Raw genomic sequence first — 21,488 nt, forward strand, 5'->3', positions numbered from 1 at the left:
AAAAAAAAAAAAAAAAAAGAAAATTTCTCTTTTAATGCTAAAAATTGTATGCTAAAAATATCCTTTTTCATTGCCTGTGGTTATTGTTTTAATACAACCTCAGATGCAAATAGCTTTCCATTCTGATACTTCTTTCCAGTGGTTTGATCAAATTCATTATCAGCACACTGTGACTTAATCAAGATTTCTGCAATTGTTATTGTGTCTTTAGTTTGTATTTATGATAAAATATTCAGTTCATAGGCCTTCCTCTGCAGTGACCTCTCTTGCTTTATCCCTGTCTTGGTTTTGAAGTAACCTGTTCTGTTTCTGTTTATAAAACTTCTCCCAAGATTTTATACTTATTATCCCCCTCAGGATTTGGCCAAAGGGTGGACCTTTATTAAAGTATAAATAAACTTCATTGGAAATAAACTTTAAGAAAAAGCTTAATTAATTTGGATAATATCTTCATATTTAGAATCATGTACAGAGAGATGAAGGATTCTGACAAAGAAAAGGAAAATGGAAAGATGGTAAGAACATTTTCTTTATTAGTTTAAAATTTTTATTTCTTGCTCTTAGTCAGTAATCAACATATTGCTGTTTGTGAGGTGCACCATGTGGGAAAAACAATACTAACAGCATTTAAAATTTTAAATTGGAAATAAAGTTGTTAATTATTAAATGCATGTTCCTAAAGATATCTTATTGTGATGCATGTAAAGTATCTTAGACTTTACAATCAGGAAAAACCAATATTTGGTTCTTCCTGTTGTAGGGTTGCTGGTCTATAGAGCATGTGGAACAGTACCTTGGCACTGATGAATTACCAAAGAATGACTTGATAACCTACCTGCAGAAGAATGCAGACTCCGCTTTTCTGCGCCACTGGAAATTAACCGGCACTAATAAAAGTATTAGGAAAAACAGAAATTGTTCTCAGCTCATAGCTGCATACAAGGTATATATCCTCATTCAAATACTGTTTTGTTTGGGAATGGCTGTGTGCTTCATTTTGCAGCTTTGTAGATTCCTCTCATGAGGAGGAAAGTGGTAATGGGGTGTTCTTAGAAGATTGTTTAGTTATTGATGTCCATGTTCCAACATTTTATTTTAAAATCTGGGCTTATAAAGTAAGATGCTAATAAAATTTCTTATAAAAGTGTGCCTCTTATTAGGAGTTATTTAATGTTAAGAGAAATTGATTATAGTCTGGGTTATACACTACTTTTATATACAAAAAGCCATATCTTTTTTGCAACTTTTAACAAAGTAACCATTTTAAAGTGATAGATTTTAGCCTTTTATTTATTCTAAAAATATGACTTAATGATTAATTTTACTAATTATTTCTGTAGGATTTTTGTGAGCATGGATCAAAGTCTGGATTGAGCCAGGGAGCCATTTCTACTTTTCAAAATTGTGATATTCTTAGTTTGGCCAAAGAGCAGCCACAGGCCAAAGCAGGCAATGGACAGAATTCATGTGGAGTAGAAGACGTTTTACAGTTATTACGTATTCTGTATATAGTTGCAAGTGACCCATACTCAAGATCTTCCCAAGAAGGTATGTAAGAACTTTGTGTGGTTTCTTCAGCGTCATTTAAAAAGCAAGTCAAGTTTTTATATTTTTATTAATGTTTACAGAAGGAGATGAGCAGCTTCAGTTTAATTTTCCACCAGATGAATTCACAAGCAAAAAAATCACTACGAAAATCTTGCAGCAGATTGAGGTAATTACACCAGGCCAATGAACTGTTCAATACTGTAAGTGCTGGACTTTTGAAGTCCTTTCTTTGACATGTTCTTCCCTGCCTGATTTTTTATGAGTTTTTATTCATTTGAACCTGACCCACTTTGTATTTGCTTAATTACATACCAGAATTTACTCTTTTTCTGTTCATTCATATGTAGTACTGAGACCATTGTTTTATACAATAATTTTCAGGAACCTTTGGCACTAGCAAGTGGGGCTCTGCCGGACTGGTGTGAACAGTTAACCAGCAAATGTCCCTTCTTAATACCATTTGAAACTAGGCAGCTTTATTTTACATGTACAGCATTTGGAGCATCCAGGTAAGAAATGTCTCTTTTCAGAAGTTGCTTAACATTGTTATAATATTTTTTAACAAGTAGTACCATAATTAGGACTACTAGATACTTACTGCTGTAATTTTTTATAATGTGCCTAATGGTTATAAAATTTTGCTTGGAAATATTCTTTAAATATTTGATTTTGATTTGGAGAAGAATAGGGGAAAAGGTTTGGAATTGTGTATCTCTTGCTTTTAGTAGGCTTATATATAAGCCTTATATATTTTAAATGGGGAGGGAGGCAGAAAAAAGATGTCTTTCATGTAAAGGAGAAGATCTGGTCCCAGGCTTCAAAATCCTTCTTTTCTAAAAGGAGTTGTGATCCAAATAAAGACAAAAATATTTTTTGGGGGAAATTCTATTGTGGGAAGACCAGATGGCGAATTCACACACTCTTAAATTCTGAAAATTGATAAAATAATTTGTCTTGATTATATACTGGTAAGATTTTTACATAAATATAATAGCACTTCTAGTCAAAATGTAGGGGTTTATTTTAACTTAGAATCAAATGGCCGATGAAGATGAATTCTTAATTTATTAATTTGTTTTCAGTTGTGGGCATTACTTTGTTGTACTATTTTACATATCACATATATAAAATAATAAATGGAATGTAAGTTCCTTGAGAGCCTAGACAGTTTTGTTTTTGTCTTTGTATTTCCTCAGTGTTCATCACATAGTAGGCACTTAATAAAAGCTTGTTGAATTGAATCACATTGAATGGAAGAAACACTGCCAGCTCAATAAAGGTTAAGAAGTACCAGGCATCATGCTTACTTAGTATGATTTAATTTTGTGGGATAGGAAATTTGTCCATTTATCAAAAAAGCTCCTTAAAGTTCCGTAGTATTTTAGTTATTAATAGCTAAAATTACATTTTTTGCCACACATTAATTTCCATGCATCTTAAATTCTATTGTAAGACATACATTACTTCTGTAAGTAAAGCATTTATCTTCCCCAGTAGATTTTCAGCTATTGTGATAATTACGAAATTAAAATTTTAAATGACAGTCCCCTTTTTATGGTAGTTTTTCATTCATAATATATTTGGAAAATAATATTATAAACTTTTATCAACTAAGAGGGTTGAGTTAATGCCCTAAGCCTTGGAATAATAATGCGTATTATAGCTGCAATGTTCTCTGTGCTTTAGAGATTATTAAATGTGCATAATACTTTCTCCATAAAATAAGACATTCATTTTTAATTACTTTGAAGTATTTTCCTATTTGAATAGAACTATGACAATTATAACTCGTTGTTTATTACACTTTATGATTTCTGAAACACTTTGTATATCTCATTTGAGCATCGCAAAAGCCATCAGGTCACTATGAGATTTTCCCATTTTACATCTGAATAAATTAAGGTCCAAAGAATTTAAGCTACTTGTCCATGATTACTCAGCTAATAAATGCCATATGCAAGATTTAAATTTGTATCTTCTTCCAACCCCCTCCTCTATATACATACAAACATACACGTATGTATGTGTATGTGAGTGAATGCACATACACACACGGACAAAACCCAAGATCTTTCCTATAAAATTAGTTTTAATATAACTGATACTTTATGCTATAAGAATGCTTATTTTATTTTACTCCATAGGTAGGTCCTACATAGTAAATTACTATTTGTTTAAGAGCAGGCTTGTAATATTTGTTCGTGGTGTTAGTTCTTTTACTTAAGTGTGGAATAGATTTCCCACATTTCATTTGTACATTTGCTGGGTTTTTTCCTTTTAGGCTTATGTATTTTTAAAAAATTATTTATTTATTTTTAGTTTTGAACATTCATTTCCACAAGATTTTGAATTCCAAATTTTCTCTCCATCTCTCCCCTCCTCCCCACCCCAAGATGGCATGCATTCTGATTACCCTTTCCCCCAGCCTGTCCTCCCTTCTATCACCCTCCCAACTCCCCTTCTATCCTTCCCCCTTACTTTCTTGTAGGGCAAGGTAGATTTCTATACCCCATTGCCTGTCTATCTTATTTCCCAGTTGCATGTAAAATCCCCCCCTCCCTTTTTTAAAAAAACTTTTGAGTTCCAAATTCTCTCCCTTCTTCCCTCCCCACCCACCCTCATTGAGAAGGCAAGCAATTCAGTATAGGTTATAGATGTGTAGTTATGCAACATATTTCCATAATGGTCATACTGTGAAAGACTATATTTCCCTCCATCCTATCCCCCCCCGCCCACTTATTCTGTTTTCTCCTTTGACCCTGTCCTTTTTCAAAAGTGTTTGCTACTGACTACCCCCTCCCCTTATCTGCTTTCCCTAATATTCTCCCCCCGCTCCTCCCCCTTCCCCCTAATCCCATTCCCCCTTACTTTCCTGTAGGGTAAGATACCCAATTGAGTGTGTATGTTATTCCCTCCTTAAGCCAGATCTTATGAGAGAAATGTTCACTCATTCCCTTTTCTATGTGAAATAATTTATACCATTCTATCTCTCCCTTTCTCCTTCTCCCATACATTCATCTCTCACCCCTTAATTTGATTTTTTAGATATCATCCCTTCATATTCAATTCACCCTGTGCCATCCATCTGTCTGTCTGTCTGTCTTATCTATTTCCTCCAACTACCCTAATACTGAAAAAGGTCTCATGATTTCCAAATATCATCTTTTCCATGTAGGAGTGTAAACATTTCAACTTTAATAAGTCCCTTATGAGTTCTCTTTCCTGTTTACCTTTTTATGCTTCTCTTCAGTCTTATATTTGAAAGTCATATTTCCTGTTCAACTCTAGTCTTTTCAACAAGAATGCTTAAAAGTCCTATATTTCATTGAATGTCCATTTTCCCCCCTGAATTATTATACTCAGTTTTGCTGGGTAGGTGAATTGTTGGTTAATCCTGGCTCCTGTAACCTCCAGAATATCATATTCCAAGCCCTTTGATCTCTTAATCTAGAAGCTGCTAGGGTCTTGTGTTATTCTGATTGTATTTCCACAATAACTGAATTGTTTTTTTTTTGTCTGCTTGCAATATTTTCTCCTTGCCCTGGGAGTTTGGCTATAATATTCCTAGGAGTTTTCTTTTGGGTTCTCTTTCAAGAAGCAATCAGTGAATTGTTATAATTTCTATTTCACCCTCCAGTTCTAGAATATCAGAACTGTTTTCCTTGATGATTTCTTAAAAGATGACATCTAGGTTATTTTTTTGATCATGGCTTTCAAGTAGTCCAGTAATTTTAAAATTCTTTTTCCAAGCTCTATTTTCCTGGTCAGTGGTTTTTCCAGTGAGATATTTTACATTGTCTTCTTTTTTTACATTCTTTTCATTTTGTTTTATAATTTCTTGATTTCTCATAAAGTCGTTAGCTTCCATTTGCTTCATTCTAATTTTTTTTGTATTCATATATGCCCATATACCCTCATATATAGACATATATATTTCTATTCCCTTAAACTTTTTTCATACTGAGAAAAAATTCATCAGTTACAATTATTGTTTTTCCATGTAGGAATGTTAATAGTTCAACTTTGATAAATTCCTTATGATTTCTTTTCCCTGTTTACCTTCTCATGCTTCTTGTATATGAATGTCAAATTTTCTATTCAACTCTGGTTTTTTCATCAAGAATGCTTGAAAGTCCTCTATTCCACTGAATGACCAATATTTTCCCCTGAAACATGATACTCAGTTTTGCTGGGTAGGTAATTCTTGGTTTTAATCCCAGCTCCTTTGCCCTCCAGAATATCATATTCCAGGCCCTTCGATCCCTCAGTGTAGAAGCTGCCAGACCCTGGGTTATCCTGATTGTGTTTCCACAATATTCAAATTGTTTCTTCCTTGCTGCTTGTAATATTCTCTCCTTAATCTGGGAATTCCAGAACCTGGCTATAATATTCCTAGGAGTTTTCTTTTTGGGATCTTTTTCAGGAGGTGATTGGTGCATTCTTTCAACCTCTATTTTGCCTTCTGGTTCTAACACATCAGGGCAGTTTTCTTTGAGAACTTCCTGGAGGATGATTTCTAGGTTCTTACTTTGATCATGGCTTTCACGTAGTCCAATAATTTTTAAATTATCTCTCCTGGATCTATTTTCCAGATCAGTGGTTTTTCCCATGAGATATTTCACATTGCCTTCTATTCTTTCATTTGTTTGGATCTGTTTAACAGCATCTTGATTTCTCATAAAGTCATTAGCTTCCATTTGCTCTAGTCTAATTCTGAAGGAATGATTCTCCTCGGTGAGCTTTTGAGATTCTTTTTCCATCTGGCAAATTTGACTTTTTAAGGCATTCTTCTCCTCATTGCCTTTTTGAGCCTCTTTTGCCATATGAGTTAGTCTATTTTTTAAGTTGTTATTTTCCTCAGTCAGGCTGTTGACCCTCATTTTGTAATTTTCTTGCATTGTTCTCATTTCTCTTTCCGATTTTTCCTTCACTTCTCTTATCTGCTTCTTAAGGTCCTCTGTGACCTCTATCCGGCTTGTATTTTCCTTTGAAGCTTTTGGTGCAGGAGTTCTGACTCCACTGTCTTCCTCCTGTTCCATGCTTTGCTCCTTTTTGTCCCCAAAATAGGAGTCTAATATTGGAATCTTCTGTCTGCTTTGTTTCCTTTGCCTGTCATGTCTCCCCTCAGTCACTTGACCCCTGGGCTTTTTGCCACAGTAGGACTCTGCTACCAGATAGGAGAGCTTTGTACCAAACATTGGGATTTTCTCAGCTGCTGGAGGTATTAGTTGGGTGCCCTCTCTGAAGCCTCCACACACTCTGGCAAGCTGGTCACACACCCCAGGACCTCCACCCTGGACTGCAATCCAGATCCAAGCAGTTTAAAGCAAGAGCGATTACCCCTCAGACTGGTGCTTGGTTCCTCTACACTCTGCAGGCCAGGAGCTGAAGCTGCCATGTGGGAGCGGCTGCAGAGCTGTGGTTCCTCCTTGCCTGTGGGAAGAGGTTGACACACTCCCAACTACTGGATCCCAAAGTACACACACTGCACTGACCTCTCACTTTGTCCTTAGCATGTATGGGTTGATAATTCTGGAAACTGCCACAGGTGCTGGTTATCTGAAGTCCCTCCAGCTGGTGGTTGGTCGGGCTGCCTGGGGCTACAGCCTCAGCGTAGGGCTGGGCTCGGCTCCCAGAGCTTAGTGCTGGCTGATTCCTGCTGGACTGTCCTCATTGGGAGGTTGGCTTCTTTGTGTCATTTTGTGGGTTCTGTAGCTCCAAATTTGTTCAGTGTCCCCTTTTACATGAATTGGAGGTGGTGGGAGCCGGAGCTGCACGGAGGTCCTGTTTCTACTCCACCATCTTGACTCTGCTCCCAGTCTAATTTTTTAAGGTGTTCTTTTCTTCTATGTTTTTTGGGGTCTCCTTTAGCAAGCTGTTGACTCAATTTTCATGATTTTCTCATTTCTCTTCCCAATTTTTCCTCTACTTACTTGATTTTCAAAATCCTTTTTGAGTTCTTTCATGGCCTGCAACCAATTCATATTTTTCTTGGAGGCTTTGGATGTAGGGGCCTTGACTTTGTTGTCTTTTTCTGGCTTTATGTTTTGATCTTCTTTGTCATCAAAATAAGATTGTATAATTTGAAGGTTTTTTTTACGCTGTTTGTTTATGTTCCCAACCAAATACTTGACTTTCTAGCTCCCTGTCAAGGCTCCTGCTTCTAGTGGGGGTAGGGGTGGTGGTTAGTGTACTGTATCAGGCTTCAGGGATTTTGTGTCAGCCACTGGATCCCCCCATCTCTGGGCCCAGAGCTCTGGAAATAGCCACTGCTGTTGCTGCTGCCGCCGTTGCCACCACTGCCTCTGCCACCCTGGGGCTGGGACTGGACTGTGCCCTCCTCTTTCACCCAGATCCCACAGAGTTCCCTCACTGACCTTCCACACTATTCTCAGTGTTTGTGGTTTGAGAAGTCTGGAAACCACCACAGCTGCTAGCGATTTAGTCCCCTGAGCTCTGGTCTGGCCCTGTCCGCGCCTGGCATGACCAGACTGCACTCTGCTCCCAGCCCCATGCAATATGGCCTTCCTGTCAACCTTCCAGGCTGTCTTGGACTGGAGATGTGTTTAACCTTGTCATTTTGTGGGTTCTGCAGCTTTAGAATCATTTAGAGTCATTCTTTGCAGGTATTTGGAGGGGTTTGGGGCAGAGTTCAAGCAAGTCCCTGCTTTTACTCCTCCATCTGTGTTCTGTCCCTACATTTGGTGTTCATGGTAAAATTTGTACTTCTCTTCCTGTGTTTTAAAAAAAGTGTCTTAACTAAAAAATTTTAATAGCATAGGTAATTTACTACTTTCGAGTATGATGTTACATGTGCACATGATTGTTTTTTTCTTTTAGAGCAATTGTGTGGTTGCAGAATAGGCGTGAGGCTACCGTTGAACGAACAAGAACAACAAGTAATGTAAGACGAGATGATCCGGGGGAGTTTAGAGTTGGTCGTCTTAAGCATGAAAGAGTAAAGGTTCCACGTGGTGATTCACTGATGGAGTGGGCTGAGAATGTTATGCAAATACATGCAGATCGGAAATCAGTTCTGGAGGTACAACATTTGAATTAGAATGCTTTTCTACAGTAGAAAAGAGTCTAGCTCCTTCACTTACACATGTAAAATCTGAGGACCAGAGAGGTTGTAACCTCTTTTCTGGTATCACATGGTTCATAATTATAGTCCCAGAATAAGAACAGAGTTCTGACTCATAGTCGCATTTTCTACTACATTACCTCTTTAGTGGAATAACAACTACTATTGTCATAGTAGTTTCTAAATATTAAGTTTTATCTTGACAAAGACATTGAAGAATTTTATTATTAAGCTAATTATTGTATTTGTTGAATGGAATACAAACCATATAGACTCAGTCATCCAGAAAAGTTAAAATGAGATGTGCAATCTCTGATCTACCTTACTGAAACATTTTAATAACCCATTTTAAGCCCACTTTCCCAATCTTTTTTTAGGTTGAGTTTTTGGGAGAAGAAGGGACTGGGTTGGGGCCTACACTGGAATTTTATGCTCTGGTGGCAGCAGAATTCCAGAGAACTGAACTGGGAACCTGGCTTTGTGATGACGACTTCCCAGATGATGAATCTCGTCATGTAAGATATATTTTCCCCATCTTGTACACATGTACTTAGGAATACTGACCCATGAACATGGCACAAAAAAAGTTAGGATGTTAAGGGCATGTGAACTGTGGAATTCTGGAACTCTAAGGTTGATATTTGATATATAAGTAATATCAAACTTGTTACATTCTTTATTGAGATGTCAGAATATCTGAATGGAAAAGATATCAAATCTGAGTGTTTCATAATTAAAAACATCTCCACTCCTCTTGCCCTGTGGAACACCCTCCTATTCCTCATTCTCCTTTGTATAGTTTGACGTGGCTTTTGTTGATGGGTTACTTGACTCAGCTGTATCTTGAAAAAGGGTCTTTGGAGTTAAGATTTAATGTAAGTCATATGAGTAAGTCTGTCTCCATTAAACTAGAGAAGCTGTGAATGCTGTGATATTAGCATTGATAATTAGGTTAATACTTGTTAACAACACAATGCAGCGACCAGAAATACAAATTTAGAATTTACTGGACAAAAGGTAATGTTTGTGGGTTTCCGCAGTCTCCCTAATAGGAAGATAGTAGTCTTAGTTTACCATATAATTCAATTGTAGTCTAATCATTTTCTTGTTTTTACAACACTCAGGTTGATCTTGGAGGTGGATTGAAACCCCCTGGGTACTATGTACAAAGATCATGTGGACTTTTTACTGCACCATTCCCACAAGATAGTGATGAACTTGAAAGAATCACAAAACTCTTTCATTTCCTTGGGATTTTCTTGGCCAAATGTATTCAGGACAATAGACTTGTGGACTTACCCATTTCTAAGCCTTTCTTTAAACTCATGTGTATGGGTGACATTAAAAGCAATATGAGTAAATTGATTTATGAGTCACGAGGTGATAGAGACTTACACTGTACTGAAAGTCAGTCTGAAGCATCTACAGAAGAAGGTCATGATTCACTCTCAGTAGGAAGCTTTGAAGAGGATTCGAAATCAGAATTTATTCTTGATCCACCAAAACCAAAACCCCCAGCTTGGTTTAATGGGATTTTAACTTGGGAAGATTTTGAACTGGTAAATCCACATAGAGCCAGATTTTTAAAAGAAATTAAAGACCTTGCTGTTAAAAGGCGCCAAATTTTAGGCAACAAAAGTCTTTCAGAAGATGAAAAGAACACAAAATTGCAAGAGCTAATGCTGAAGAATCCATCAGGTTCTGGACCTCCTCTTAGCATAGAAGATTTAGGGTAAGAGTTACACTTATGCTTTTTAAACCTGACAGTTTCAAAAACAGTTTTCTTCCCTAATTTAGGAGTGCCTTTTTATGAAAAAATCATCTATTACTTGTCTTTAAATCTTCTTAAGTGAAAGAGTGTTGAACTAGATTAGTGATCTAACATAAACTTGAGAAAAATTTTAAGTTCTGTAGGAATTTTTGATTTCTTATTGGCACTTAGACTTCTATTGGTATAGGGATTACTATTTCTGAAAGGTAAGAATATTAATCATAGCAATAATTAAAAATCTCAAGTTCTAAATTTAAGATAATAAATTCATAATTCAAGTGCTTTAAGTTGAAGTGCTTTTAGGTTGTTTTTGGAAGAAGAAGACACTGTCTTGGGACCTATGCCAGCCTAAATCAGCATCAGACATTTAGTGCTTTTTTTTTTTTATACAAGGTACAGTTATCTTATGCCATATAGGAACCTTTTCTTGTGTTCACTATGTATGTAATATTTGCCTCAGATATTTTGTTAACATTTTCATTTTAATTCTGCTATATTTAGTGTATGCTGAACTTGCTATCTCCATTAGGTTTGTTTTTAAGAGGCTTTTTTTTTTTCTTAAAAAAAGCAGTTTTGCTAACTGCTTATGTTAGCAAGTATTCAGTTTTGTGGGGGTAGGGGAACTGGTCTGGGCCTGTTATTTTATATATGTGGGAACTGTCTTCATAAATGCAGATCAACATATTATATAATCTTAGAGAATTGTTCAGGGGCACTGAGGTTAAATGACAACCATGCATACACAGCCACTATAGTATGTATACTAGAGACAGGTCTTTAATCAAGTCTTTCTGTCTGGGACTAGTTTCATATCCACGAAAACCCCATGCTGCTTTTCCACAAGTCATTATATGTTAATTTTTAGGATCATAGATTTACAGCTAGAATTGTCTGTTTTTCAGTGGTAGTGGTGTAGAATTTGTAACCCCTTTTTGGCAAAGTTAATAATTTTCTCCTGTTGTAACCAGTATAATCTTAAGAATGTATAGAATAGAGAGAGAGAAAGAACAAACCTTTGCCTCTCACGCATTTATAATTAATGGAATGGCTGAAATGAGGGACTTGGAAAAAAATTGGCATGCTGAAAAGTAGATGGTTTCTTTTCAGAGCATAATGTTAAAAGTTTTGACATTTAAAATTGTTAAACTGAAGACATAAACAATTTAAGTTTCTCATTTCTCCTTGCTCTTGGTTATACAAAGTCATTTTTGTCAGTGTTACCATCATGAATGTCATGCAGTGTTAAGAATAGAGCTCGTGCCTGTCTATTGAATTCCATTAGAAATACACAAACCAGTGAGCATTTTGTACTAGCCTCATTTTAGTATAGGATCGTGAAAGAAGCACTAGGTTTAAAGACAGCCTTGGTTTGAATTCTTTTTGGCTGTTTACTATCTCTATCACTTTACCTCAGAGGGTAGCTATGCCATCTTTCAAGTGAGGGGGCTACACTAGATTGCCTGGATGGGAGAGCTATTATGCTACAGGATGGTGTGAAAAGGCTCAGAAAGAAAAGCACTTTAGTAAAGTAAATTTTGACCCTGAAAATGAGTTGCCTACATTGTAATTGAATAAGATTTGTATTTATGAAACATTCTTAATAATAGAATCACAAATACATAAAAATCCTAAATATACAAAAATATAAACAAAAGCAGAGAAGTTACAAGCAAAAGTCTTCTCTTAATTGGCTTACTCCTAGTAACTGTGCAAGAGCAATCTGGAGTTTGGGGGGGGGTTGTTTTTTAATTGAGTTGCAGGGAATTTACATGGATACTTTATGTCTTTATAGTTGATTGAATATTAAGAGATGAGTCAATTTTTATATATATATATATATATATATTTTTTTTTTTATGTTCCCATAGGAACTAGTTACAAACTAGTATTCAGTACTTGGTCAGCAATTTGGACTGGTCATGAATCCATTTTATTCTTTTTCTTTTTAGTTTAAATTTCCAGTTCTGTCCTTCCTCCAGAGTTTATGGGTTTACAGCTGTGGATCTCAAACCTCGAGGTGAAGATGAGGTAAAGGCTTTGTTTCAATGATTAGACTTTGATATCTTTACCTTGGAGGGGGAGATAGTATTTTGATCAATATCACGAACAAACGTTAAGAAATACCCGAAACACTCTTTAACAAGCATAGGAATAGCTAGCTAATTTCCTTGTTTTCTTTTATAGATGATCACAATGGACAATGCTGAGGAATATGTGGATCTAATGTTTGACTTCTGCATGCAGACGGGTATTCAGAAACAGATGGAAGCTTTTAGAGGTAATTTTTATCATTACAAGAAAACTCCTTGGGTTAACTAACTACAGTGAAGGAATTGAGTAAATTAAATTTTTTTCTCATTCATGGTTCTCTTTTTGACAAAAACTCCTTAGTGTGATTTGTTAATATTTGAATTCTTTCTCTAACTCTTCCTTTATAACACTTTTTTTTGGGGGAGGGGGGGCCGAGCTAAACTGCAGGGACTCATTGGCAAGGTACAAGGCTTGGTAAAAATTGGTAGAGGATGGTGCGGCTAATTTTTCTGTGATGAATACCGCCCGATTTTTTTGCAGATTTCACCATAGAGTTGTCCTATCTCCCATCTAGTTTACCACCAGAAAAAAAGGAGATAGTGAGACTTGAAGGGAACTAGGAAGAGTTAGAATCTTTTGAGGGGTTCAGTTCCCTACTCCTGACTATTCATTGGAAGTTGGCTGCTGAACTCTAGACACAGAATTTAATAGCTGCCTTGTTATTCATCTGTAAAATGGACAGCATATCTACATTCTGCCTAGGCAAGAGTTTCTTAAGTGCCTGCTGTGGGTTAGGCACTGTGCTAAACATTAGGAATACATAGAAAGGTTATAAGACATTTCCTGCCCTCATAATATAATGCGGGAAGAAAACATATATAAAGCAGATGAAAAGAGGGAGGGAGGATGGGGGAATTTAACATGATGAAGTCCTACAGTTGGAGCAGGAAATGACTGAGGATGTGTGAGTTTGAGTTGGTTTAGTCTTTCAGAATGATGAGTTTCTGAAGATCACAAAATCCAGGGGTTTCAGATGAGTGGGAACTTCACATTATCAAGATGAGTGAAATAATATATTTTATTTCTTCTGGATGAGGTGTTAGTGAAAGTGATATTTATTAACTACATATGCTTAGAAAATGTGTGACTGGTTTTACAGTGGTTATGCAGTGATTATTGCCGGTTCTAATCTAGGTTGGCTGGGGTGGGCTATCTACATTGATATGTATTTCATATTGGTTGCTTGTTCTTAGTTTAAGTTTGTGGCAGTAATTTAGCAGAGAAATTTTATATAACTGAAGTTGATTTTTTTTTCATAACTATTTCCACGGCTGTTTTTAATGTTTTAATATTGTGTTCTTCATTTGGTTAATATTCAGTATTATAATTTTAAACTGTTTTGAAATCAGAATTTAGGAGTTTTCATTCTTAGTGATTTTTTTTTAATTTGTTCATATATGAAGATGGATTTAATAAAGTCTTCCCAATGGAGAAGCTGAGTTCCTTCAGCCATGAAGAAGTCCAGATGATTCTTTGTGGAAATCAGTCACCATCCTGGGCTGCTGAAGATATTATCAATTATACCGAGCCCAAGCTAGGCTATACACGTGATAGGTATGTGCAAATGGAGTAAAAGTGTGTTTTTAAGTGACATCTGGTTACCATTAAGTCCTCTTCCAACTGTAGAAACAAGTTTTATTACAAATTCAGTTTTGATTATTAGTCGTAAAAGAAAAAAGATTGAGAGAAAAGGAGAAACGTTGATTTTTCTGTAAATTGTTACTTTATTATGGAGCTCACTTTTCTATTTGAAATTTCCTATAGATGAATTATTGTTCCTACAGGTATTAAAAATCATTTATGCAAAAATTCTGTTAATGCAAACTAACCCCATTTCAACCCCCTCTCATCATGACTCTCCCACCCCTTTCCTCCCCTTTAGCAGATTATATACAGTCCCAGATACTAAGGAATTTTAAAGAGATTATCATAAACTTTTACTTGTAATCATATCAGTTTAAAAGAAGTATAGTTATTACTGTTTTTTTTAAATTAACTTAATGGTCTCATGGAGATAATTTAACATTATACATTGATGGGGTGGGAAGGAGGCTTTTCACAGCTAAGAACAAACTTCATTTATGTTTTGAATGAGCCAGGATTTCTGCTTTCAAAAATAATTCATGCCAGTACCATATTGAGAACCTACTTTGTACATGTTTCTTCTGCACTATGTAAGGAAGATGCCAGATGACTATTTATTGCTTTCAGTGCTGATGTTTAAGGGAAATGTTTTGGGGTTATTTTATATTACATAATCTTTGGATTCCTTTTTTGTTTTTATCCTTAGCTCTGTATTAGTTACTAAAGCCCTGAATTCTAATCCCACCTGTGCTTGTAAATAATTCTGTGACTTTGTGAAAGTCACTTAATCTTTGAGACTTTAATTTCCTCACCAGTAAAATCATTTTGGTCAAAAAGTACTTATTTAGTGCATTTGTTATTTATTCGTTCAGTTATGTTTGACTCTTAATGACTCCATGGACCATAGCATGACAGGCCCTTCTGTCCTCTACTATCTCCTGAAGTCTGTTCAACCTCATGTTTGTTGCTTCCATGACACTCTCTATCCGTCTCATCCTCTACCATTCCCTTCTCCTTTTTGCCTTCAAGGCAGTGATCTAGGAGGAGTTGTATATTATGTGCCAGGTATTTTGTTAGGTTTTAGGGATGCAAGTACAAATCATGAAACACAGCCCTTATTTATTAATTCTTAATCTTATATTCTAATGGGGAAGATAAGTACATATACAAATATATACAACATAAATATAAAAGTCATAAATATTTACAAATTAAATACAAGATAGTTTAGGAAGGAGGGCACTAACTTAGGAGGGAGAATATTCTAGGTATGGGGGACAGCAGTCATGCAAAGGCACAGAGACAGGAGATAGGGAGTCTTGTGTGAGGAACAAAGGGAAGGCAAGTTTGGCTGGATTTTATGGACTAAATGAAGGAATTTTATATTGTCCCAGAGGCAGTAGGAAGCAACTGGAGTTGATTAAGTAGGGAAACCACATAGTCAGATCTGTGTTTCAGAAACATTTTGACAATAGTGTGTAGGATAGACTGGAGTAGAAGATTGGAGGTAAGGAGGCCGTCAAGGACTTGGCCTAATTTGGTAGCTCTTTTTTTTTTCTTTTTGGAAGGCAGTTGGGGCCAAGTGACTTGCCTAAGGTCACATGGCTGTTTTTTGTGTTAAGCGTCTGAGGCCGGATCCAAACCCAGGTCCTCCTGACTCCAGGGCCGGCGCTGTATTCACTGTGCCACCTAGCTGCCCCTAATTTGGTAGCTCTTAGTGGAGAGGAAGGATTGAAAGCTAGAGATGTTATGAAAGTAGAAATGGCAGCATTTGGCAATTAATTGGATATGTGGGCTGAGGAAGAATGAGAAGTCCTAGAATAATGCTAAGATTATAAGCTTAATAGCTTATGGAGTTTGGAATAGAGGAGGATTTTTTGGGAAAGATAAATTCAGTTTTGGACATGGAGTTTAAGATGTCTCTGGGACACCCAGTTTGAAATGTCCCATTGGCAGTTAATGATGTGGGTCTAATTAATGCTGACGGGAGAAATTGGGGCTGGATATAGATATATAGACAAAGATCTTATGGTCATTTGCATAAAGATGATTTTTAAACCCAGGTGAGTGATTAAGTTACCAAAGGGAGAGGAGAAGAGAAGACAGTATAGGAATAAAACTTGAGTGAACACTCACAGTTTGGGTACAAATCAGGAGAGAATAGTGTTATATGAAACCACAGAAACTGGGGCAGCTAGGTGGCACAGTGAATAGAGCACTGGCCCTGGAGGACCTGAGTTCAAATGTGGCCTCAGACATTTAACACTTATTAGCCATGTGACGTTGGGCCAAGTCACTTAACCCCAGTTGCCCTGCCCTTCCCCCTTCAAAAAGCGAGAGAGAGAAACCACAGAAAAGAATGTGTTCAGGAGGAGGTGAGGCTGGTTAGCAGTGTCAAATTTAACGAATAGGTTGAGGATCAGTACTGAGAAAAAAAACTTCAGATTTGGCGATGAAGAGATCATTGCTAAGTTTGGAGACAACTATTTTAGTTGAGTGAGTTTAGATGCCACAATGCAAAGGGCTGAAGTGTCAGTCATAGGAAAGTACACGGACGGAAACAGCTGCAAATAGATTTTTCTAGGAGTCTGGCTGAGGAAGGGAGAAGAGATAAAGGATAGAGGAAATGGTGGGATCTAGTGAAGATTTCTTAAGGTTGTGGGAAACCTGGGAATATTTTAAAACAGTAGGGACTGGTGGGGAGAATTGTGTGAGGGGATGAGTTAAGATGTAATATCCTGGAGAAGATAGGAGGGATGTGGGATCAAAGTCATTTATCAAGGGATTTGTCCTTGGCAAGGAAAGGGGCCAGCCACCTCTACGCCAGATTGAGGGAAAGGAGGAGAGAGTGGAAGGTTATGTGAAGCATTTTTGAGATGATGAACATGGAAGAAGAGAAGCTCACATCTCACTGTGCCAGTAAAGTAAGAAGCATGGTCATCAGGGCAGAGGAGGAGGTGGTGTGGGGGCAGGAATAGAAAGTTTGGAATATCTTAGGACCAAGACAGGGAACGAATTAACAAAAAATAAGAGACTGTTTTGATACAAGGAATTTATAATGTATTTAGGTAGATTCTATTTATCACACCTATCTTTTGGCTGATAGGGCAATGATTGGTATTAATGTCATTCTCTTTTAAAGCTGAAAACCTGAAGAAGGGTGTAGACAAGTGGATAGTACAGAATCATGAAAAACCTCAGTGGCAAAAATGGATTAGAATGTAGACCACCTCAAGTCATTAGTTGCTTAGCACACTGAGTAATAAGGTCTCCAGATGTACATTCAAAATCTGCTCCATGGTGTACCAATCTTTGCAAATACTTTGTGCCCTAGAGAACCCTCCCGTTACTTTGCAGTTAATATATTAATAATTGCAGTTAATATATGATGGTACTTGACCAAAATCAGTTTGCAGAATGTGGTACTTCTAAATATAGTGCATTTAGTTAGTATCTCTGACTTTTAAATTTTTTTCTTTTTTTTTTTGTTTAGCCCTGGTTTCCTGCGGTTTGTGAGAGTTTTGTGTGGTATGTCATCAGATGAAAGGAAAGCATTCCTGCAGTTCACTACTGGCTGCTCAACTCTGCCCCCAGGTGGACTGGCTAACCTTCATCCCCGTCTTACTGTTGTACGCAAGGTACAGACTCTCCTTGGGGTGGCTCCAAATGAAATTTTATCATCGAGTGACCTTGAAAAACTACTAGTAATTTAGCAGATCAAGTCATGATCTTTGGTTTCCTTTTCTTTTTGTAGGTTGATGCTACGGATGCAAGTTACCCGTCAGTGAATACATGTGTGCATTACCTTAAGTTGCCTGAATATTCCTCTGAGGAGATTATGAGAGAACGCCTACTAGCTGCTACTATGGAGAAAGGCTTTCATCTCAACTGAACTATGGAGTGCAATGAAAGACATCCAAGACTTTTTTGATAATAGTGAAGCCTCTTGTGTTTGTGTGCAGAAAAGTGTATGACCTTCACACCATGCTCTGATGACACTTGCCTTTTTTTTCCACCTTCGAGGCTTAGAAACTTGTGGATTAAGTTTGTTAGCTGCTAAAGACAAAATGAATCCCATTTTGAATACCTAGCCAGCAGGTAAATAGCACAGAACACTGTGTGATGCTTCATGGGCTCATGTGACTGGAATAAGATGGTCCTGTTTGATTGTTCCAAAGAGCAGCTCCTCAAATCTTCAGTGTTCAATGAAAAATTTCTAACAGTGTATTTGTGTAAAATTTGTCATTTCATGCCCTATACACTACAGTTGCCATCACTGATCCCCATTTTGCTGGCTTTTAAGCTATTTGGGCAAAAATCCTGCTTCTTTAAAACTTAGAGAGAGAGTTAATGGGCATCTCAAGCTTTTTCTTTCCCTTTTTAATGATGCCTGCACTATCAGAGTATTCTAGTGTTCTCTCTTCTGTTTGGCATATAATCATGCACAACCTTTTAATTTCTTTGAAGTGGGAGTATATTTTTATTTCCTAATGCCCTGCTATAAAGATCAAATTCTTAAGTGTGTTTGTGCAGCTCAACAATAAAGCTATATTAAAAAAATAAAAATAAAAAAACACTGGTTCTAGGTGCAAGGCACACTTAAAGCAAGTTTTGCTTTTGGTTGTATTTTCTTTGTATATTATAAACATTTATTTAACTTGTTGCAGTTTGAAGTAAAAAAAATTCCAATGTGTATGCTCAACAATAATCATTAAAATGTTTGCAGCGTACAAATTTGTGTCATGTGACTAATTCACTGCCACTCGTCAAACTTTGAGCTTGACCAGATTATCTTTTATTCTTACTGTCAAATTTCATTTTATGAAATTATTACATTAAAAATGTATTTTTCTAAAGTAAATTCATTTATTGAAGTTGAAATGTAAAATTTATATTCCCTAGCTTGTTCTCATTTCAAACAGTGTATTCAGTCTTGGTGTTATATTAGCAAGAAACAACCATGTTACTTGTATTAACTTTTTAAAAACCAAATCTCTTACACATGTATCTACAGAAACATTTAGTTAAATTCTTATTTAGGTGATCTTGAGAAAGCTGTGTTAGAATGAAGAGCCCTCTTCCATTGCAATTTCCTGGTTCTGAAGACAGGACTGAATACCCTCAGTTTGCAATTTCTAAACTCTTGAGACTATATGGCATCTGCTTATGCAGTCAGTATTACTAGCTTTGTCTTAGTCAAATATTCTTTTCAGAGCCAAACACGTGATGAAATTGCACATTTACCTATATAGCAGGTGCATTTCCTTTCTGTAGTATCTGAGTGGTCTTCTTAACACAGTTAAAGATTTGGGAATTACCATATTCAGTTGCTGCATGAGAATGTTGTGACTGTGCTCTTGAAGGGCAGCATTTAAAAATGCATTTCACTTCATTGTCAGTTTCATAGTTTTCTGTGAGAATTAAGGTCAAAATGAAAACACAATAGCAATATTGAAATGATTTTTGCTTTAATCCAAAAAATACTGGTGATGTTAACTGTCTTGATAAGGTCATGAGGGCATGACTAAAACTTTGTACTAGTATTTGGATTAAAATACATTTTATATATTGTAGTATTGCCATTATTTAAATCTAAATAATTGTGAAGCGATCTTTTCAGATGCCTATTCTAGAAAATTATATCTGATATAATGATTAATTTTGTAAAAATCAGCCTGGATATGTGTGTGTGTGTGTGTGTGTGTGTGTTGCCAAAGTAAGCTGCTTTGCCTGAATGTAATATGATTTAATTGCAGGAAGGAAACTTAAAATTGCATCAAAACCCCTAATTTTAAAGATAAGAATGCTGAAGCCCAGAAATGTCGTTATTTGTCCATAGTCGCACAGGTAATAAGTAGTAGTAGACCCTGGTTTATTTCAGGGTCTTCTGTTCCTTATGTTGTTTTACAATGAATGGTGTAATTGTTCTGCCAGAGAACCAAGCAGATGAGGTCTGTGTGTGAAACAAACACCAAGGGGGGAAGAGGTGGTAGGTAATAGCTGATGCTTGACTTGAGTTTGAGACTGGAAACTACTTAGCACTAGGTGGGGATAGTACCATCCGTCTCTTTAAAAAGTATTTTATTGATACTTAAATATTACATACACTTCCAATGTCTCCCTTCCTCTATAGAAGCCTCCCTTGTAATAAGCATATTTAAGCAAAAGAAACAATGGCCCTGTCTGAGAAAGAGGAAATGAGCCGCCTGAGGTCACACACGTAGTAAGTTGCAAGACTGGAGGATTTTACCCTTCCAGCTTTTTACTCTCAATCCAGAGCCCTTTCCACTGCAACAGTGTGTTTGCTAGACTTACCCATTACTGCTTTGTTTGGTTTAGGTCGATGGTCATTCTTAAAAACAAACCAAAAAAGTTGATGAGCCACACTTGTGGAAATACTGGTTTTTCAATTAAAAAACACCATAAAGATAACTTGTACATGTAAGGCACCCTAAGTAGGATTTCTTCAGTGACACCTGCCTAGCATTTTTATAAAGTCATTAAGCTCACAAGGTTCTAAAAATCTGTGCTAAGATGGAAGACAGGTACTATTTTAGTATGACCCAGAAATTAATTTTGTGCATTCCCTCGGTGCCAAATCTTGGTGTACTAGTTCCAGTAATTCCCTGACATATGCTACTAATGAAGTGCCTACCAAGTAGGACAGTGTTTTCTTAACTTGTATGTCTCAAGGACCTCATTCCAACCTGGGCTTCCCCATTGCCCTAGTTGTGTATCCTGCATTCTTCCTTTCGATGTAATCTTCTCGTTTTTCCAGGTTTTGCCTTAGAAGACTGACCAGTAGCTGCTTCTCTCCCTCATTTCTTACAGTTAGATCCTGGCTTTACATATGCAAATTCCTAAGTGAGTAAAAATGTTCTCAGAAATAAGTTTGGAGGAACTGAACTAGGAACCAATTAATAATAATGATAATAACAATAATAATAGTATTTGGTGTGTTGTCAAATACTCAGTAAACTTGGTTATTTTAGTTGGGCCAGTGGAGCTGTTAGAAAATGGTGGAAGGAGACCTGCTGCATTCCCACAAGGTGGCAGAATATCTTTATCTATCCTGTACATAGATTTTCCTCTTCTCCCCATACACAGAAATACACAGAATGATTCTAGTGTTAGTGCTTCATTTGGAGATAAAAATGGACTAGGTCAGACAGGAGTAGGTTGGGAAAAGGTCTCTACATCTTTCATATAAACATGAAATTGTATTTTTTTTTACATTGTGCTAAGCAAATTAAATGATAGTGAAAATAATGAGATGCCATAAAAGCAACTGAAATCTTTTAAAATGTGTCCATGGGTAGTTGAAAACTCCTTATTTTAATTCTAATTATCCCTTACTTGTTAAATGTACAAATATAATGATATTTTAATTGCTATATAGTCCTGAAAGTT

The 21,488-nt window shown here is 36.5% G+C and overlaps 2 protein-coding genes across 7 annotated transcripts in view; one reads left to right on the forward strand and one right to left on the reverse strand.

Annotated features, from left to right (window-relative positions):
- Window positions 1-18,812, forward strand: part of HECTD1 (HECT domain E3 ubiquitin protein ligase 1) — a 105,166-nt gene extending 86,354 nt beyond the window's left edge. For 5 of the 6 annotated variants that reach the window (XM_069105989.1, XM_069105993.1, XM_069105991.1 and 2 more), the window contains exons 31-43: window positions 461-515; window positions 761-943; window positions 1,341-1,548; window positions 1,629-1,714; window positions 1,930-2,057; window positions 8,389-8,590; window positions 9,010-9,147; window positions 9,757-10,364; window positions 12,353-12,431; window positions 12,588-12,681; window positions 13,898-14,048; window positions 17,572-17,716; window positions 17,833-18,812. In XM_069105989.1, coding sequence (XP_068962090.1) covers window positions 461-515; window positions 761-943; window positions 1,341-1,548; window positions 1,629-1,714; window positions 1,930-2,057; window positions 8,389-8,590; window positions 9,010-9,147; window positions 9,757-10,364; window positions 12,353-12,431; window positions 12,588-12,681; window positions 13,898-14,048; window positions 17,572-17,716; window positions 17,833-17,970 — 2,215 coding nt within the window. In that variant the 3' untranslated portion in view covers window positions 17,971-18,812. The remainder of the gene's footprint in view (window positions 1-460; window positions 516-760; window positions 944-1,340; window positions 1,549-1,628; window positions 1,715-1,929; window positions 2,058-8,388; window positions 8,591-9,009; window positions 9,148-9,756; window positions 10,365-12,352; window positions 12,432-12,587; window positions 12,682-13,897; window positions 14,049-17,571; window positions 17,717-17,832) is intronic. The other variant, XM_069105992.1, reaches the window with a different exon arrangement.
- Window positions 14,084-21,488, reverse strand: part of AP4S1 (adaptor related protein complex 4 subunit sigma 1) — a 63,873-nt gene continuing 56,468 nt past the window's right edge. Inside the window, exon 6 of the mRNA XM_069106004.1 lies at window positions 14,084-14,114. Within this exon, the coding sequence (XP_068962105.1) occupies window positions 14,099-14,114 (16 nt within the window). The 3' untranslated portion in view covers window positions 14,084-14,098. The remainder of the gene's footprint in view (window positions 14,115-21,488) is intronic.

Source organism: Petaurus breviceps, unplaced genomic scaffold (assembly GCF_028583685.1).
Source record: "Petaurus breviceps papuanus isolate PSGF00001 unplaced genomic scaffold, PetGlider_PUasm1.0 77, whole genome shotgun sequence".
Classification (NCBI taxonomy): Eukaryota; Metazoa; Chordata; class Mammalia; order Diprotodontia; family Petauridae; genus Petaurus; species Petaurus breviceps.